Source organism: Vombatus ursinus, unplaced genomic scaffold (assembly GCF_900497805.2).
Source record: "Vombatus ursinus unplaced genomic scaffold, bare-nosed wombat genome assembly UNPS02014924.1, whole genome shotgun sequence".
Classification (NCBI taxonomy): domain Eukaryota; kingdom Metazoa; phylum Chordata; class Mammalia; order Diprotodontia; family Vombatidae; genus Vombatus; species Vombatus ursinus.
Window position 1 is genome coordinate 6,083,262 of NW_020954702.1, and position 18,402 is coordinate 6,101,663.

The window sequence follows — 18,402 nt, forward strand, 5'->3', positions numbered from 1 at the left end:
AGTATATAATTAAAAGGTAAGTAACAATCACATAAACTGATTTAGTAATTAACACTATAAAGGCTCTAATCAATAAAACGAATAAAAGCATTTTAGGAAAATTACAAAGCTCTCACTTGTTGACCATCTTGATAGCTGTCTATATTTAATGTCTGTGTAGCCATCATGGTTAATGAAGCTTTTATTATAAGGCATCAAATCATCTTAAATCAAAAGCAACTGTATTCTGGAAAAAAAAAAAGAAGCACAAAGATATTAGTTAATACTAATTTTAAAAATCCTTTTCTTGTCCCCACCCAGATGCCTCACAATTTAAAAACAAATGTACTTCATCAGTAGAAATTCAGAGGAGACCAGTTATAATATTATTCTTAAAGTCAATGACTTGCAACTTATTTATAGAATAACTTTCTATAGAATCAGGGCTCTATATCTGTATTTTTTCGTGTGTGTTTCTAGAGAGGCTAATGTTACTGCAAAGTACTATGAGTAGTTAGCTACTGCTATCCAGAGACTACGAAAATTTTTCATTCCTGTGGGAAATTCTGTTGCCTTTGGCAGGAAAATGGAAAGCATCTGAAAAAAACTGTTGTAAATCAATTATCCACTTACATGTAACTTTTTACTGAAAATGTCCCCAAGGCCCCAACTGACTCCTGTGCATCAATGAGCTATTTTGTATACTTTCATTTATCTGCCAAGTTTGTATACATTCATCAATTTTCTAACTTTTTGTCTTCCTCATTTTATTTTATTTTTCATTATCAAAAGATTATAAATCCTTCAATTATATGGAGTACGGATAAAGAGCTTGGCTATGTCAAGTGAACAAGATGGTGGACTGGATACTTTTCCCATTCCCTATTTATTCTTAAAACCCAACCTGAAAGAACTTATACATCGGATGAAGCAATCATAGGACAAAGAAAACCCCAACAAGGAAAAATCCTTGTAAATTAACAAAGGAGAATATATCACTCTCCCAGCATATATGATCCCAGGAAGAAAATACCAATCAGGACAAACTGACCTCCAGGCTTCTGTGAGTTGCCTACACTGGACTGCTCTCCTGTTGTATAGGCTTTGCCAACGCTTCACTACATGCAAACCCATAACTCACAACAAATCGAAGAAACTTAGCCCTCTGTGGCTTACCCCAATCATGAAAAAAGTGGCAATGCCAATTCACCCCAGCAAGAGGATGAAATGATGAAAGCCAAGAGGTGAAATGGGGGCAAGGAGAGCCAACATCAGTGGCCACACTGAATCTGAAGGAAAGGGACCTGGAGTTAGTCTTAAAGCCCCAAAGAGCAGGGACCAACTTAATTATCTCACCAAATTCCACGAATTCAATGATCATTTCTATACAGACGATTCCCAGACCAGTCCGAGTCTCACTTGAACTACAGACCCTCATCACCTGCGGCCTTTTGAATGTTGTTAGCTGGATATTCCATAGGCATTTCAAACATATATCCAAGATAAAACTGTGATTTTCCCCCAGATTGTCCTGTCTTCTTAATTTGCCTGTTACTGTCAAGAGCACCTGCATGCTCCTGGTCACATAGGCTCAAATCAACGTGGCACACTCAACTCCCAACTCTCTCTTCCCACTCATATCCAATCCATTGCCAAATCTTGTCATTTCTACCTTCACACCATCTCTGGCATCTATGTCCTTTCTACTCACAATAATCACTGCTCTAGTTCAGGCCCTCATTACTTCTTACCTTGGACTATTGCAATAGCCCTATGGTTGGTTTCTCTGCCCTTATCAAGTCTCTCCCACCTGAATCCATGCTCCCTCCAGCTACCAAAATGGTTTTCTATGTAACATCCCACTCAATAAACTCCAATGGCAGCCTATTACCTCCAGAATTAAATATAAACTCCTCTGTTTCATGTTTAAAGTTGTTTATCATCTGGCCCTTCTTACAGTTCCAGACTTCTTTCACTTTACTCCACCCTCCAGAGTCTAGTTAGACTATTAAATGCTCCTTTCACATGGCACTCCAACTTCCATCTCTGGGCCTTTGCACTGGGACTGTTCGCCTGACTGGAATGCTTTGCCTCCACATCCAAATATCCCAAACAGCTTCTTTCCTCAAGGCTCAGATCAAGTCCTATCTTCTACAGGAAGCCTTTCTGTCCTTAACCCCCAGCTCTCAGAGTACCTTTTATCTCTTCTGTATATATCTTATATATATCTGGTTGTTGAAATGATGTCTTACCCATCAAAATGAGCTCCTTTAGGTCACAGATTGCTTTTTCCTTTTTTTATTTGCACTTTGGTCTTAACACAGTACTTGGGTCACAATTAAGTGCTTAATAAAATGCTTGTTCTCACTTTATCTTGCTTTCTGGGGCTTAAATTCCCTACGAAGAAAAGGTTGGTCTACACCAGTCAGTCAATAAGCATTTATTAAGTGATTACTATGTGCCAGGTACACTGGGATACAAAGAAAGGCAAAAGACAAGTCTCTTTTCGCAAGGAGCTCACGATATAATGAGGCAGATAACATGCAAACAACTATGTACAATCAAGCCAAATACAAAATAAACTGGAAATAACCAACAGATGGAAGGCACTATAAGTAAGAGGAATGGGAAAAGGCTTCCTCTAGTGGAATTTTAGCTGGGACTTGAAGGAAATGAGGGAAGCTGGGAGGCAGAGATGAGGAGGGAAATCATTCCAGGCATGGGGGATAACCAGTGAAAATGCCAGAGCTGTGAAATACAGTGTCTTGATCAAAGAGCAAGGAGGCCAGTGTCACTGGATGGAAGAATATGGAGTGGGGGTGGGAGAGAGATGGGAGATGTAAGAAGGCTAGAAAAGTGTGTGTGTGGAGGGGAGGGCTAAGTTATGAAGGGCTATGAACACCAGAGGATTTTGTATCTGGTCCTGGAGATGACAAGGAGATACTGGAGTCTACTGAGTGAGGCATGGAATGATCGGACCTGCATTTTAGAAAAATAACTTTTGCAGCCCAAGGGAGAATAAATTGGAGTGGAAAGGGACTTGTGGCAGACAGACGAGCCAGCAGGTTACTGCAATAGTCCAGGAGTGAGGAGATAAGGGCCTGTAGTAGAAGATACTGATACTGCCAGGCTAAGGTTCCTTTTAGTTTTATATTTATGTTTCTTATGATCCATTGTCAAGCACATAAGATATAATACCAGGACCACAAGCATTAATACTGATGTAACATTGATGCCAATATGAATGACAATATCTGAATCTTACTCTAATGCAGACTACAGTAGAAAATACATTCCCTGGTACCCAAAGTACCTGGTTTAATAAATTCTTGTTAACTGACTAATTGACCAATGCCAGTGAAACCTAAGTAACTTGACCAGAGTCACACAGCTAGTCAAGTGTCTGAGGCTAGATTTGAACTCAAGAAGACTCATCTTCAGGTGGCAGCTAGGTGGTGCAGTGGATTGAGCACTGGCCCTGGGGTCAGTTCAAATTTGGCCTCAGATACTTGATACTTACTAGACCTGATCAACCCCAACTGCCTCACCAGAAAGCAATTTTGATTATATAAAATTTAAAAGTTTTTACACAAACAAAATGAACACAGCTAAAATTAAGAGAGAAGTAAGAAAATGCAAAAAATTCTTTGCAGCAAGTTTTTGTGATAGTTTTCATTTCTAAGACACACAGGGAACTAATTCAAATTTATAAGAATAAACACCATTCCCCAACTGAAAAATGGTCAATGGATATGAATGGGCAGTTTTTAGAGGAAGAAATCCAAATTATCCTTAGCCATATTTTTTAAATGTTTTAAATAATGTAATGATTAGAGAAATGCCAATTAAAATAACTCTGAGATTCTACCTCACATTTATCAGATTGTCTAAGTTGACAAAAAAAGGAAAATGAAAAATACTGGAGGGAAATGTGGGAAAACAGGCACACTAATGCACTATTCTTAAAACTGTGACCTAGTCCAGCCATTCTGCAAAGCAACTAAGAATCATACCCCAAAAGTTACTACATTGTGAATACCCTTTGACTCAGCCATACTGCTACTAGGTCTATACCCCAAAGAGATGAAAGACCCATATGAACAAAAATATTCATAGCAGCTCTTTTCGTTTTGGCAAAGAACTAGAAACTAAGAACCTGTTCCTCAACTGGGGAATGGCTCAGCACATAATGGTATAGGAATGTGATGGAATGAGTGCTATAAGAACTGATGATGGGAATAATTTCAAGGAAACCTGGGAAAACTTGTATAAACGGAAGCAAAATGAAATGAGTAGAACCAGGAGAACACCAACAACAATAATGGAAAAGAAAACTACGAAAGACTTAGGAATTCTGATCAACACAATGACCAATCACAATTCCAAAAGACTCATGATGAAACATGCCAACCACCTCCAGACGGAGAGGTAATCACTTCAGAGTGTACAATGAAGCATGTTTTTCGTAGACATGACAATGAAGTAATTTATTTTGCTTGACTATACACATTTGTAATGGATTTTATTTTTTTTTAACTTTCTCAATGGGTGGGGTAGAAAGAAATTAAAAGGAACAGAATCTGATATTGAAAACAAAATTAAAGTAAAAAAACTGAAGATGAGGAAAACGAAGGAAAAAAGAACACGATCCATATAAGCCAAAGTTACTGACCTCAAAGACAGGATTTATGAGACTATTTAAGGATCATAGGCTTCCCAGAAGAGTATGATTACTCAAAACCAAAAAGAGAAAAAAGAAACCCAAAAAACAAAACTTTAACACCATCACACGGGATAATAGAGTAAAAGTGCTAAGAAATTCTGAATAAAAAAAATATTAAGCACTAAGAATGAGAGTAGGGTCTCAACCCAAAAGAAGGAAAGGATGCCAGTGAAGAGCATTCCCATGAGGAAAAGGTGTACATCTACAATAGAAAACATGGACTTTCCTTAGGAAGAATTTAATCAATCAAAAATTACTCATTAAGTTCCTACTTATGTGCCACATACCAGGGTACATAATGAGACACAAATACAACGGAACAATCCCAAGAAGCTTACATTTAATAGAGGGGACAAGTAGGCCACATATAATTCTATACAGAAGCAGCATAATGCAGTTAATTAAAAGATCATTTGGAAGGGAAGAATTACATTGGAAAGTGTACCATGGACCATAATCCTACCCGAGGAGAAGAGAAATGTGAGCTCTCAGGGAAATCTGGTAACCAGAAGGATAGGTCTGAAAGCAGACACGGATCTAGAGGGGAAGGAGATTAACAATGGAGAAGGGAGAGGGTGGAACTGAATCCCATGATTTGAAACATGGGATAATCTCTACCATCAGGTATTGCTTTGATCCACATTTTTACTTCTCTCACAAATTGAGATGTCTGAGAATGAGGCACAGTAGGGATGATGTGACAAGATATAGAAAGGCAATAACTAAGAAATTTGTCTTCTAACAAGGAATTCAAGAGGGAACTCAAACCCAGTACTTTAAGAAGCTTTAACTCCACGAGGATCACAAAAAGATTAAAGAAATAATAAACCACAAATCAGAGAATAAAATTTCAGAATAGAAAGGAAGAGAATTAATGGTAAAAAAAAAAATTAAAGGAAGTCTTCTTAGAAAAAAACATAAATCATAAAAAACAAAACAAGAAGTTGGGGGAAGGGAAAAAAGGGGAGTTGAATTATTCACTTAACTAAGAAGGGGGAAAAAGGCAAAAAAAAATAGAGGAAAACAACTACATAAAAGGAGGAAAAATGCAAACTAAGAAAATAACTGACACAACTGGGATTAGAGATTAAGAGAGGTTAAGAACCTATAGGGACTAGGCTTGCATTAAGGTCATTTAAGCAAAATTAATCATAAGGACAAAGTAGTAAAAGTGGAAGAAAAAAATTTTAAATCATATTTGAAACAACAATAAGAGGCACAAATGGAGGAAAATATAACCTTAACTTTCATGACTTTAAACATAAATGGGGGTAGCTAGGTGGTGCAGTGGATAGAGCTCTGGCCTTGGAGTCAGGAGGACCTGAGTTCAAATTTGACCTCACATACTTGACACTTACTAGCTGTGTGACCCTGGGCAAGTTACTTAACCCCAACTGCCTCACCAAGAAGCCAAAAAAAAAAAAAAAAAAAAGGTTAAAAAAAACCAACATAAATGGACCAAATAAGCCAATAGAATAAAGAGTACAAAAAAGAAACAATGAAGAAAACGTGCTCCTCCCTACAACACAGCACTGTGTCTATATTCCCTAAACCCTTTCAACGTCAACTATTTACATCTTGCATCTCAGTGTTTTGATTTGTTCTTCTGTTATTATTAGTGACCTGGTATATTGTTTCATATGGCTGTTTTTATTGTTGTTCAGTTGTTTTTCAGTGATGCTGACTCTTCATGACTTCTTTTGGGGTTTTCTTGGCAGAAAAAACAATAACAAAAACAAAAACTGAAGAGGTTTGCCATTTCCTTCTCCAGCTTATTTTCCAGATGAGAAAACGGAAGCAAACAGAGGTTAAGTGACTGACTCAGGGTCACACAGACTGTAAGTGTCTGAGGCTGCATTTGAACTCAGGTCTTCCTGACTTCAGGCCCAGCACTCTGTTGACTGAACCACTCAGTTGCCCATATGGTTGTTAACAGTTTGCAACTCTTCTTCTGAGAACTGTTTGTTCATATCCTATGACCACTTTGAAATGAGTTCTGGTCAGAATATTTTTCTCTTTTTATCTATTTTTCTACCTTTTTATCTACATCAACATATATACATACATAGAAAAATGTACATGCATATATTTGTTTTCTAAATATTTTGAAACAATGTAAATCCAAGAGATTTCATACAAAGAAGTTTCCTAATTCAACTGCTTCCCTTCTTATCCTAGGTGATTTAATTTTGTTTGTGCAAAAGCTTTTCAATTTCAGGTCATCAAAATAATTTCTTTTGTAACTGTTTCTATTATTTCCCTTGTATTATTTCCTACCCATAGCCACAAGTTTATTACTTGCTTACTTTCTGTTTTACTGTATAATCTTTTATGTAAAGGCCACATGTTCATTTTGAATTTATGAAATATGGTATAAAATATTGGTCTAAACCTAATTTCTACCAGATTGCATCTCAGTTATCCTAGAAATTTTAATGAAATAGGGAGTTCTTTCCTAAACAACTTATGTTTTTTGATTTACTGAACATTGAGTTATTGAGTTCCATTAGTTCTGATTTTCCCTTGTCTAATCTGTTCTACTCACATATACTATTTATATTATGACTTTAAGTCTGGAAGTTCTATTCCCCTTTGTCCATACCTTTTTCATTATTTCCCTTGATATTCTAGATCTTTTGTTTCTCCAAGTGAATTTGTTAATGTTGTTGATGACAACAACAATAATAATATCATTTTAATGCTTGTAAAGTGCTTTACAAATATCATTTCATTTTATCCTCACAAGAATCCTGAGAGCTAAATGCTATTATCCATCCCTGGCCTCAAGAAGCTTACATGCTCTCAACAGAGGCAGCATACACATATATAAGTTTATACAAAATACATGCAAAATAAAAGCAAATTTCTTGGGGAGTAGGGGTGTGGAAGCACCAGCATCAGGGAAGAAGTCAGGAAAAGATTCATGTAGAAAGTGGAACCTGGGTTGAATTTTGAAGTAAACTGAAGAAAAAGGGGCAAAGTTGAGAAGGAATTGCATTCCAGGGATAAGATGAACCATTCACTGCCAAGGCAAGGAAGTGAGAAATGAGTCATTGAGTATGAGGAGCAACGAGAAGGTCAATGTGGCTGTTCTGCAGAGTGCATGAAGAAAATAATGTGTAAGAAACCTGGAAGATAATGAAGGGCTTTAAATACCCAGCAGGGGAATTTGCACTTGATCCTAAAGTTCACAGGGACAAGATGGCAGCCTAAGCAGCAAATCACTATTAACTCTCCCACATCCACCTCCAGACAACCATAAAATAACACCCCAAAACAAATCTTGGAATAGCAGAACCAGCAAAAAGACGGGGTGAAACAATCTTTTAGCCCAAAAAACTTGGAAGATCAGCAAGAAAGGTCTGTCTCACTTGGGTAAAAGGAGAACACTGCCCAGGACAGGAAGTATCCCAGAAAGTCAGCAGCAAGACCCACCTCAGCGAATCAGAGGGAGATCCTGAGCCTCAGTGCAGTGGAGCAGGCAAATGCCAACACCAGGACCCCCGATGTGCCTCAGTACAGTTGGGGAATGACAAGACTCCAGCTCCAAAAACCTCCTCGAGCTTCAGCATAGCCCTAGGCAAACAGGCGACCTCCAGTGGCCAGATCTCCAGGGGCTTCAGTGTAGCCCTAGGGAAATGCAGAAACACCCCACCAGCCTCAGCTCACGCCAGACACCAGCACGAGGACCTCAGCTCAGCACCAGGTAAGCTGCCAGACCCCTATGGCTTCCAGCAGTGCCAGCCACATCCCACCCCACCCCTTCAGCACAGCACCAGACACAAGGGTCCCCCACGGGCCTCAGGGCAATATTAGTGCAGCACCACTTAAACAGCCAGGCCCTGCAGTCTCTGGCACAAAAAGCCTGAGACACTGACGCTTCCACCCTAGCAGCAGAGCTCAAATTTAAAGGAAAGAAAAAAAGGCCAAAAAAGACAAGAAGACAACAACAACAACAACAACAACAACAAAAAGAATCTGGCCAAAAAAAGTTATTATAGTGACAGGGAAGATCAAGACACAAACTCATAAGAAAACAACAATGGCAAAAAGCCTCAAAGAAAAATGTGAAGTGGTCTCAAGCCCAGAAAGAACTCATGGAAGAGTTCAAAAAGGAACTTAATAAATCATATATAAGAGAGGTAGAAGAAAAATTGGGAAAAGAAGTGAGAGTGATGCAAGAGAATTATGAAAAAAGAGACAACAGCTTGGAAAAAGAAAACTACTGCTTAAAACAGTAGAATTGGTCAAATGGAAAAGGAGATACAAAAATCCACTGAAGAAAACAACTCCCTAAAAATTACAACTGGCCAAATACAAAATACAAAAGGTAACTGATGAAAACAGCCTTAAAAGTTAGAATTGGGCAAGTGGAAGCTATTGGCTCTATGAGACATCAAGAATCAATCAAATAAATTCAAAAGAATGAAAAAATAGAACAAAATGTAAAATACCTCATTGAAAAAACAACTGACCTGGAAAATAGATTCAGGAGAAACAATGTCAGAATCATTGGACTACTTGAAAGCCATAATCAAAAGGAGGACCTGGACAGCATCTTTCAAGAAATTATCAGGGAAAACTACCCTGATATCCTGGGACTAGAGGGCAAAACAGGCATTGAAAGAATCCACCAATCACCTTAGGAAAGAGATTCCAAAATAAAATCTCCAAGGAACATTATAGCCAAATATCAGAACTATCAGGTCAAGGAAAAAAATACTGCAAGTGGCAAGAAAAAAACAATTCAAGTATCAGGAAGCCACAATCAGGATTACACAGGACTTAGCAGTTGTAACATTAAAGGACTGGGGCTCATGGCACATGATATTCCGGAAGGCAAAGGAGCTAGGACTACAACCAAGAATCACCTACCCAGTGAAATTAAGCATAATACTTGAAGGGGGAAAAAAAATGGTCACTCAGTGAAACAGAAGATTTCAAGATTTCATAGACCAGAATTGAACAAAAAATTTGATCTCCAATATCAAGACCCAGGAGTAGCCTAAAAAGGTAAAAAGGGAAAAGAAAACATAAGGGATTCAATGGAGCTGAGCTGTTTATTTCCCTACATGGGAAGAGGATACTTGCAATTCTTAAAAATTCTACCACTAATAGTACAGCTAGAAGGAACATACATAAACAGAGGGTATGGGTATAAAGTGAATATGAAGGAATGACATAAAAAAAATATAATTAAAGGATAAGAAAGAGTAGTACTCTATGTGCAGAAGGTAGGGAGAGGTAGAGTGAGGTAAATTATTTTACATGAAGAGGAGCAAAAAACCTATAACAGTGGAGGGAAAGATGGGAGGGTGGGTGATGGGCATCACTTAAACCTTACTCTCATCAGTATTGGCTCAAAGAGATAATAATATATACAATCAGTTGAATATAGAAATCTGTCTTACCTGACAGAAAAGCAGGAGGGGAAGAAATTAAGTAAAAGGGGAAGGTGGACTGACAGAAGAGAGGGCAGACTGGGGGAGGTGGTAGACAGAAGCAAAACACTGTTGAGGAGGGTAAGGGTGAAAAGGAGAGAGAGGACAAACAGGAGGAAAAAGAGGATGGAAGAAAATACACAATTAGTAATCATAACTGTGAATGTGAATGGGCTGAACTCTCCCATAAAATGGAAGCAGATAGCAGAGGGGAGCAAAACCCAGAATCCTACAATATGTTGTTTACAAGAAACACACTTGAAGCAGAGAGAGGCACACACACAGAATAAAGGATTGCAGCAGAATCTACTATGCTTCAGCTGAAGTAAAAAAAACAAGAGTAGCAGTCTTGACCTCACACAAAGCAAAAGCAAAAATACACCTAATTAAAAAAGATAAGGAAGGAAACTAAATATTGGTAAAATGTATCATAGACAATGAAGTAATATCAATATTAAACATATATGCACCAAGGGGTATAGTATTCAAATTCTTAAAGGAGAAGTTAAGTGAGTTACAGGTTCATGACCAAACAAGAGATAGAGACCATTATGAAATGTAAAATAGATAACTTTGATTATATTAAATTAGAGTTAATAGGGGTTTTTGTTGTTAAGCTGCTTCAGCTATGTCCAACTCTTCATGATTCCATTTGATGTTTTCATGGCAAAAATACTGGAGTGATATGCCATTTCCTTCTCCAGCTCATTTTGAAGATGAGGAAACTGAGACAAACAGGGTTTAAGTGACTTTCCAGGGTCATATAGCTAGGAAGTGTCTATCCACTGTGCCAAAAAGTGGCCTATGAACACCAAACAGCAGATTTTATATTTAATCCTGGAGGTGACAAAGAGTCCCTGGAATTGACTGTGTAGGGAATGATATGGTCAGACCTATGCTTTAGGAAAATGATTTTGGCAGCTGAATGGAGAATGGAACAGAAGGGGGACAAACCTGAGGCAGGGAGACTAAACAGCAGGGTACTGTAATAGTCTGGACATGAAATAATGGAGGTCTGTACATAATGGTTGCAATGTCAGAAGACAGAGGGGGATGAATATGAGAGATATTATGAAGGTAAAGTCAACAGGCCTTTACTACAGATTGAATATGGAAGGAGGGAGGGAAGGAAGGAGGGAAGGAAGAAGGAGGGGGAGAAAGACAGCCAGACATCAAAGAAGATACCTAGGTTGTGAGCTTGGGTAACCGAAATGATGGTGGTATCCTTGGCAGGAATAGGAAAGGAAGGAGGGCTTGGGGGGCAAAGATAATGAGTTTAGTTTTGGGCATCTAGTTGGAAATGTGAATTTGGAGATCAGGAGAGATTAGGGCTGGATGTGTAGATTTCAGATCATCAGCAAAGAGATGATTATTGAATTCATGGAGCTGATGAGATCACCAGGTGAAACAGTGCAGAGGGAGAAGAGAAGAGAGCTCACTAGCTGTGTGACTTTGGGCAAGTCACTTATCCCCAATTGCTTCATCAAAAAAAAAAAAAGAGAAAGAGAAAAGAGGGCACAGGACAGAGACTTGTGGGACACCCAAGATTAGTAGGCGTGACCTGGATGAACTTTCAGCAACTGAGACTGAGAAAGAACAAGGTGAACAAGGTAAGTGAACAAGGATAGAGTACTGTCATGATAACATAGAGAGACCAGAGTCCAGAAGGTGGCTGATAGTGTCAAAGGCTGCAGAGACATCAAGAAGGATGAGGCTTGTGAAAAGACCATTAGATTTGGCAATTAAGAGACCATTAATGACTTTGGAGAGATCCATTTTGGATGAATTTTGAGGTCAGACACCAGACTGCAGAGAGTTGAGAAGAGAGTGAGAAGAAAGAACGTGAAGCCACCAACTGTAGCTAGCTTTTTCAAGGAATTTAAACACAAAAGGGAGGAGAGATAGGGAACAGAAAGTTGGGAAGAGGTAGAAAATGGGAGAGACAAGGGCATACTTGTAGGTGCTAGGGAAGCAGCCATGGAGAGAATGAAGATAAGTGAGAAAGTGGGAATGTCAGAAAGGTCCAAGCTACTGGTGGGATGGAACGAGATCACGTGGCTTGTTAAAGACATTTTGTCCTGGCAAAATGGTTCAAGTCTGTAAGATGGTTTGGTATGAGGGAAGAGATGAGTTCTGCTTTGAACATGTTCTATAGGCAGCTGTGCAGGACTAGCTCAGCAAAAAGACTATATATATATGTATATATTTATACACATTTATCTATATGTATATCAGTTACATAGTATCTATATAATATGTATATGCATCGATTACATATTCAATACATAGTTGTGCAGAACTAGAGCTCAGCAGAGAGAGCTATATATATGTGTGTGTATACATATTTGTGTGTGCATTTTTGTTGTTCAGTCGTGTCCAATTCTTCATGACCCCATTTTGGAGTTTTCCTAGCAAAGATACTGGAGTGGTTTGCCATTTCCTTCTCTAGCTTATTTTACAGATGAGAAACTGAGGCAAAGAGGATTAAGTGACTTGCCCAGGGTCATACAGCTAGCTGCCCTACATATGCATATATAAATTTAAATATATCTATTTATGCATACACGTTGGAGCAGGTAGGTGGCACAGTGGATGGAGTACTCACTGGGCTTGGAATTAGGAAGACTCATCTTCATAAGGTCGAATCAAGCCTCAGGCACTTACTACCTGTGTGACCCTGGAAAAGTCACTTGACCCTGTTTGCCTCAGTTTCCTCATCTGTAAAATGAGCTGAAGAAGGAAATGGAAAAACAGTATTTTTGCCAAGAAAACCCCAAATGGGGTCATGAAAAGTTGGATGCAACTGGAACAAATGAACAAAAAAATCCAAATGTATATGCATCTGTGACATGGAGATGAATGAATTGATAAGGTCAAAACCCGAACAAGCATAGGCAGAGAAGAAGAGGGTCTAGGATACTTTCAGGTATCCTTACAATTAGGGGCAGTGTTAAGTTGCTTGCCTGTGATATCATACCTAATGAGTCTGAAACAGATCTGATACGCAGCCTGACACATGAAACATGCTTAACATAGCTAGATCCTGATTAGCGTAAATAATGAATCCTCTGAAGTGGTCACATATATTTGAATTCATGCTATTTGAAATTACAATTATGCAAAATATAGTTATTGGTTTCAGACCAATGGAAATATGCAGTGCAAATTCAAATAATGCAACTACTTTGATAGGATTCCTAATGCATCCTAATCATGAACTAGCTATAAATATTTGTGGACTGAAAAACTCTACCCATTATACCACACTGCATAATATCTCTAAGCCTCTATTTTCTAATCTATAAAATTAAGATAAGAGTCTAAATGATCTCTAAATCTATTATATTATACCTGCCTGCATCTCAGTTTCCTTATGGAGAAAATGAAAGGTTTGGACTTCTATTTATGATGGTGAGGAATAAGATGTAGAAAGGAGCCAGTTCTCTCAAAAATACTCCAGGCAAAGTTCTAAAAATGCAGCAGAAGAAAAAATGCTATGGAAAACAAAAAGAAATAGCAAAAAGCTCTTTCATACATACCAGAAGCCTACAGGCCAATTCTGGGCATAGGCAAGACAGAGGAAGAAATAGCCAGCATCATAAATCAGGGCCTAATCCAGTAACCCTCAGCTTTAGACTGTCAGAGCAGCATGAAACAGAGCTAGCCCCCGTGGCTCACCAACCAGGCAGACAGGACCAAGCAGTACTTGTTGTGTCCTTCCAAGATGCATCAAGTCAATATCCCAACAACCTGCATTGGAGCCAAAGCAGGAGTCAAGGCCAGGCAGTCTCAGCACAAGAGTACCATGAAAGAGGCCTTAAATCAATGCTCCTATTGGAGCTACTGGAAAATAGAGGGAAGGTTAAGCACCTCAACCAACCGGGCCCAGCAAGGGCATCATGTAGGAGGCCTGAGACCTCCAAAATCTAGGACACCCAATTAGAGATATTAGATCAGAGAATGAAGGCAACTCCTACTTGTATTTTCTGATCAAGCAGCAGCCAAGGAAAGGCCAAGACCAAAAATTACATTGGGTCACCAAGAGCCAGGCTCAGAACCAAGGATTTTGGAAGAGGCCAGGGCCTAGTCTAATCACTAGAATTCATTCATTACCTCCTGAAAGAAACTCCAAAGTGAAAGCATGCACAAACATAGATAGCCAAGGAAATTTTCAATGGAGAAGGCACTAACAACAAAGGCCTCATGCAGGAGTTAGTATTGAGCAGAATCTTAGGAAACCTAGGATTTTAAGGACAGAAGTGCTGAAAGGAAAAATAAGGAGGGGATCTATACAAATCAACTTCTATAAGAGGTTCAGTTATCTGTGGTGAAGATACAAAATGATGTAATAATGAGTTTTTTATGTAATTTTCCTCTGAGAATTGCTTTTACTGACTCCTGGGAATTTTGACAGGAATCAAAGTAAAGCTCACTAGCTTACAATATGCAAACACCATCACAGCTGGGTCTCCTGCCTGGTCTCCAACCTTCCTGAGGAAAAGGAAAAATGCCATTGTATTACACTGAATGCCCTTTCTGGTCTCCACCCTCCCTCCATGTCTCCTGTCTGATCTCCTACCTCCCAGTCCATTGAGTATCAGACTGCTCTCTTGCAGGGAAGGGGCAATTCCATCAAGTCTCCAGTCTAGTCTCATGTCACTGCAGAAGGGGAGTAACAATGATTCCTCAGCTCCCAGCACTAATCTTGCCTGGACTGACAAAGACCGTAGAGAACGCTCTCCTGAGGCAAACTCTTAAGGACAATGAAAACCTAACAAAACTCATTCTTCAACGGTTAATAAACACTTCCTGATCATACTCTCCCTATCCCAGAGACTATGAACCCCCTCCTCTATCCTTCATGCCCAATCCTTTATTCCCAATCCCTTCAACTCCTACCCCTATCCTTCATGTACTAATCTAAAGCTATCCACTCCTTCCACTGTGCTCCCTCGAATGCCTGCTCTGCATGCAACAACTTTGCTTTCATTTTTAATTTTTTCCTTTCACACTCCATCTACTCTTTGGCTCTCACTGAGACCTGACTTAATTCTCACATCAGCCTCCCTAGCATCTCTTTCCAGTACTGGCTGTACCTTCACTCATTCCTTCTAACTAGTCCAGATGGGGAAGTTGGGATACTCCTTGCTCCTCACTGCCACTTCCAAGGTCTTCATCTAGCACTATCATTTAGTAACCTCTCCCCCTTTGAGATTCACTGAATCCACACCTATCACCTAATCAAAATCCTAGTAGCTGTTGTCTATCAACATTCAGAACAGACCTCTGCTTTCCTCAGAGTTCAGTGCCTGACTCACAGTCTTTCTCTCCTCCATAACTCCTGCCCCCACACTAAGGAACTTCAAAATACCCACTGATATTCCTTCAAACACCCTAGTTTCTCAACTTGCTCAATTCACTAAATCTACTCCTCTACTCTACCTCAGCTACACACAGAGTTGGTCATATTCTTGATCTTGAAATCATCCAAAAACGCACCAAGTCCACGTTCATGAACTCTGAAATTCTCTTATCTGATCACAACCTATTTTCATTCTACCTCTCTATCTGCCTTAAAACCTGAAACCTTATTTTTCATCCATCCTGTGACCTCCATTCTCTTGACCTTTCAGTTCTTTCACAGGCCATTTCCCCTACCATACTCTCCTCCCTTAAATTATTTTGATCCCTTGGTGAACTAGTTCAACTCTACACTATTTATGAGTCCCTTGCCCCGCCAAGTGTCAGCTTTGGATCATTCTCTCCATTTGCTGTGAAGGAAGCTGGGGAAAATAATGAAATCATGCTGACTGGGTCCACTACAAATTTATGTTAAATAACCTCAACTGAATCCTCACTTACACAAAGCAACCCTTTGGCACCTCCCTAATAAACTCACTATTTCCTGTTTGGAAAAGTCCTTCATAACCTGGATGTTTCCTACCATTCCAATCTTCTTATATCTTATATCCCACTACGTATTCTTCAATCCAGTGATCCTCCTGGTTGTTCCTCACACAAGATACTCCATCTTCTGACTCCAGGCATTTTCACTACCTGTTCTCCATGACTGGAATGCTTTCACTCCTCATCTCTACCTCCTGGCTCTCCTGGTTTTCTTAAACATGAGCTAAAATCACAATCTACAAGAAGCATTTCCTGATCCCCCTTAATTCTATTGCCTTGCCTTTGTGAATCATTTCCAATTTAACCTGCATATAGTTCATACACAGTTGTTTACAAATCATCTATCCCATTAGTCTGTGAGGTCCTTGAGAGCAAGGACTATCTTTTGCCTTTCTTTGTATCCTCAGTACTTAGCATAGTGTCTGGCACATAGTAGGCACTCAATGAATGTTTACTGAGCAACTGACCAAAATCCAGAGACAGCAAATAAAAAGAAAAGATACTGAAAGAAGCCAGTAACAAAGAGTTCAAGTATCAAGGAGTACAGTCAGAATCATTAAGAACATGCCGCAGCTACTCTAAAGGAGAGAAAATCTTGGAATCACACATCAAAAGGCAAAAGAAAAAGACTTGCAATTAAGAATAACTTACCCTTTAAAACAGAACTAATCCTACAAAGTAAAAAATGAATCGTTAGCACAACGGAGGACTTTGAAGAACTCTTGATGAGAAGCTTCAAGCTGGGTAGAATCTTTCAAATGCAAACACAGGAAACCTAGAAGAGTAAACACATTCAAGTAATTAGAAGGAGCTAAAAGATGAAGTGTCTACATTCTAATACAGAAAATACAAATATCTTTTCAAAATCCCAATTGTCTTTAGGGTCACAGAAAGATTAAAGTAAAAAGATCACAGAGTCTAGAGGTGTTTCTTTAAAGAATAGTTTAGGGAAGGAATGAGGAAGAAAGGGGGGAACTTAATAGTTTTACATAGTTGGGAGGCATGAGAAGAGTATGTAAAGTAGGATCAGGGGGGTAGGGGGAAGGAATCTCATGAATCTTAGCCTTGCTTATTAAGCCTTAATCACTGAACAGAACTTGTGCCTCCAGGGGCCAAGATGGTGGAGTAAGAAGTAAGTCACTCTCACTCTCCCTCATTGACCTCTAGAAGCCCAAAAAATATCAACCCAGGGAAAATCCTGAGCCAGCAAAAAGACCAGGCACTGCAGTTTTGTAGCCCAAGAAACTTGGGCGATTAATGGGAAAGACCCCTCATGCTCTGGGGGAGAGGGAGCAGTACAGGACTGGAGGCATCCCAGCAAGCCAGCGGCAAGCTCCACTCAGCATACCAGAGGGAGATCCTAAGACCCAGATTGGTGGAGCAGGCAAGTGCCAATACCAGAATCCCACGACAGCCTTAATACAGAAAGGGGAACTGGTAGACTCCAGACACATTCAAGTGTCTACACTCCAGTTCCAGAAAACCACCATGGACAACTGTGTTCTCCAGCAGCGAAGTTACTGGTGCCTCAACACAACTCTGGGAAGCATAACTCCAGAAGGCAAAGTTCCAGGCTGACAGACACCTACCAGCATTGAAACATCCCTGTATAAGGCCTGGGCCAGCAGAAGCCAAACATTCAAGCGCAAGGCCTGGGTGAGCAGGAAAAGAAGCTTGGGTAAGTGCCCCCTTCACTCCAGCAGAAGAATTCAACATTTTTTTTTTAATGTCAGGAAACAGGCAAACACCATGAACAAAAAGCAGAAACAGAAAATGACCACAGATTCTTATTTTGGGGAAAGGTACAAATTCAGAAGAGGACAACATTGTCAATATGCCCATATCCAAAACCTCAAAGGGGAATATGAACTGGTCTCAAGCCCAAAAAGCCTTCTTGGAAGAGCTCAACAAGGATTTTAAAAGTCAAATAAGAGAGGTAGAAGAAAAACTGGGAAAAGAAATGAAAGGCAAGCAAGAGAGAGTCAATAGCTTGGAAAAGGAAGGAAAAAAATTAACTATAGAAAACAAGTCCTTAAAAAGTAGAATTGGCCAAATGGAAATGGAGGCACAAAATCTCACCAAAGAGAAGAACTCCTTAAAAACTAAAATGGGCCAAATGGTAAACGAGGTACAAAATCTAATAGAAGAAAACAACTTGTTAAAGTTGGAGCAAGTGTAAGCTAATGACTCTATGAGAGAACAAGGATCAAACAGAAACAAAAGAATGAAAAAATACAAGAAAACATAAAATACTTCATTGGTAAAACAACTGACCTGGAAAACAGATCCAGGAGAGACAATTTAAAAATTATTGGTCTACCTCAAAACGATGATAAAAAAAAAAAAAGTCTG

At 39.3% G+C, this 18,402-nt stretch overlaps 1 protein-coding gene across 2 annotated transcripts in view; it reads right to left on the minus strand.

Annotated features, from left to right (window-relative positions):
* The window catches only part of PKNOX1 (PBX/knotted 1 homeobox 1), a 174,778-nt gene that overhangs the window by 81,495 nt on the left and 74,881 nt on the right, over nt 1–18,402 (minus strand). The window contains exons 2-3 of one of the 2 annotated variants that reach the window (XM_027843659.1): nt 16,702–16,825; nt 117–226 (exon numbers count right to left, since the gene is read on the minus strand). In XM_027843659.1, the coding sequence (XP_027699460.1) occupies nt 117–167 (51 nt within the window). In that variant the 5' untranslated portion in view covers nt 168–226; nt 16,702–16,825. Of the gene's footprint in view, nt 1–116; nt 227–16,701; nt 16,826–18,402 lie in introns of those variants that run through there. The other variant, XM_027843660.1, reaches the window with a different exon arrangement.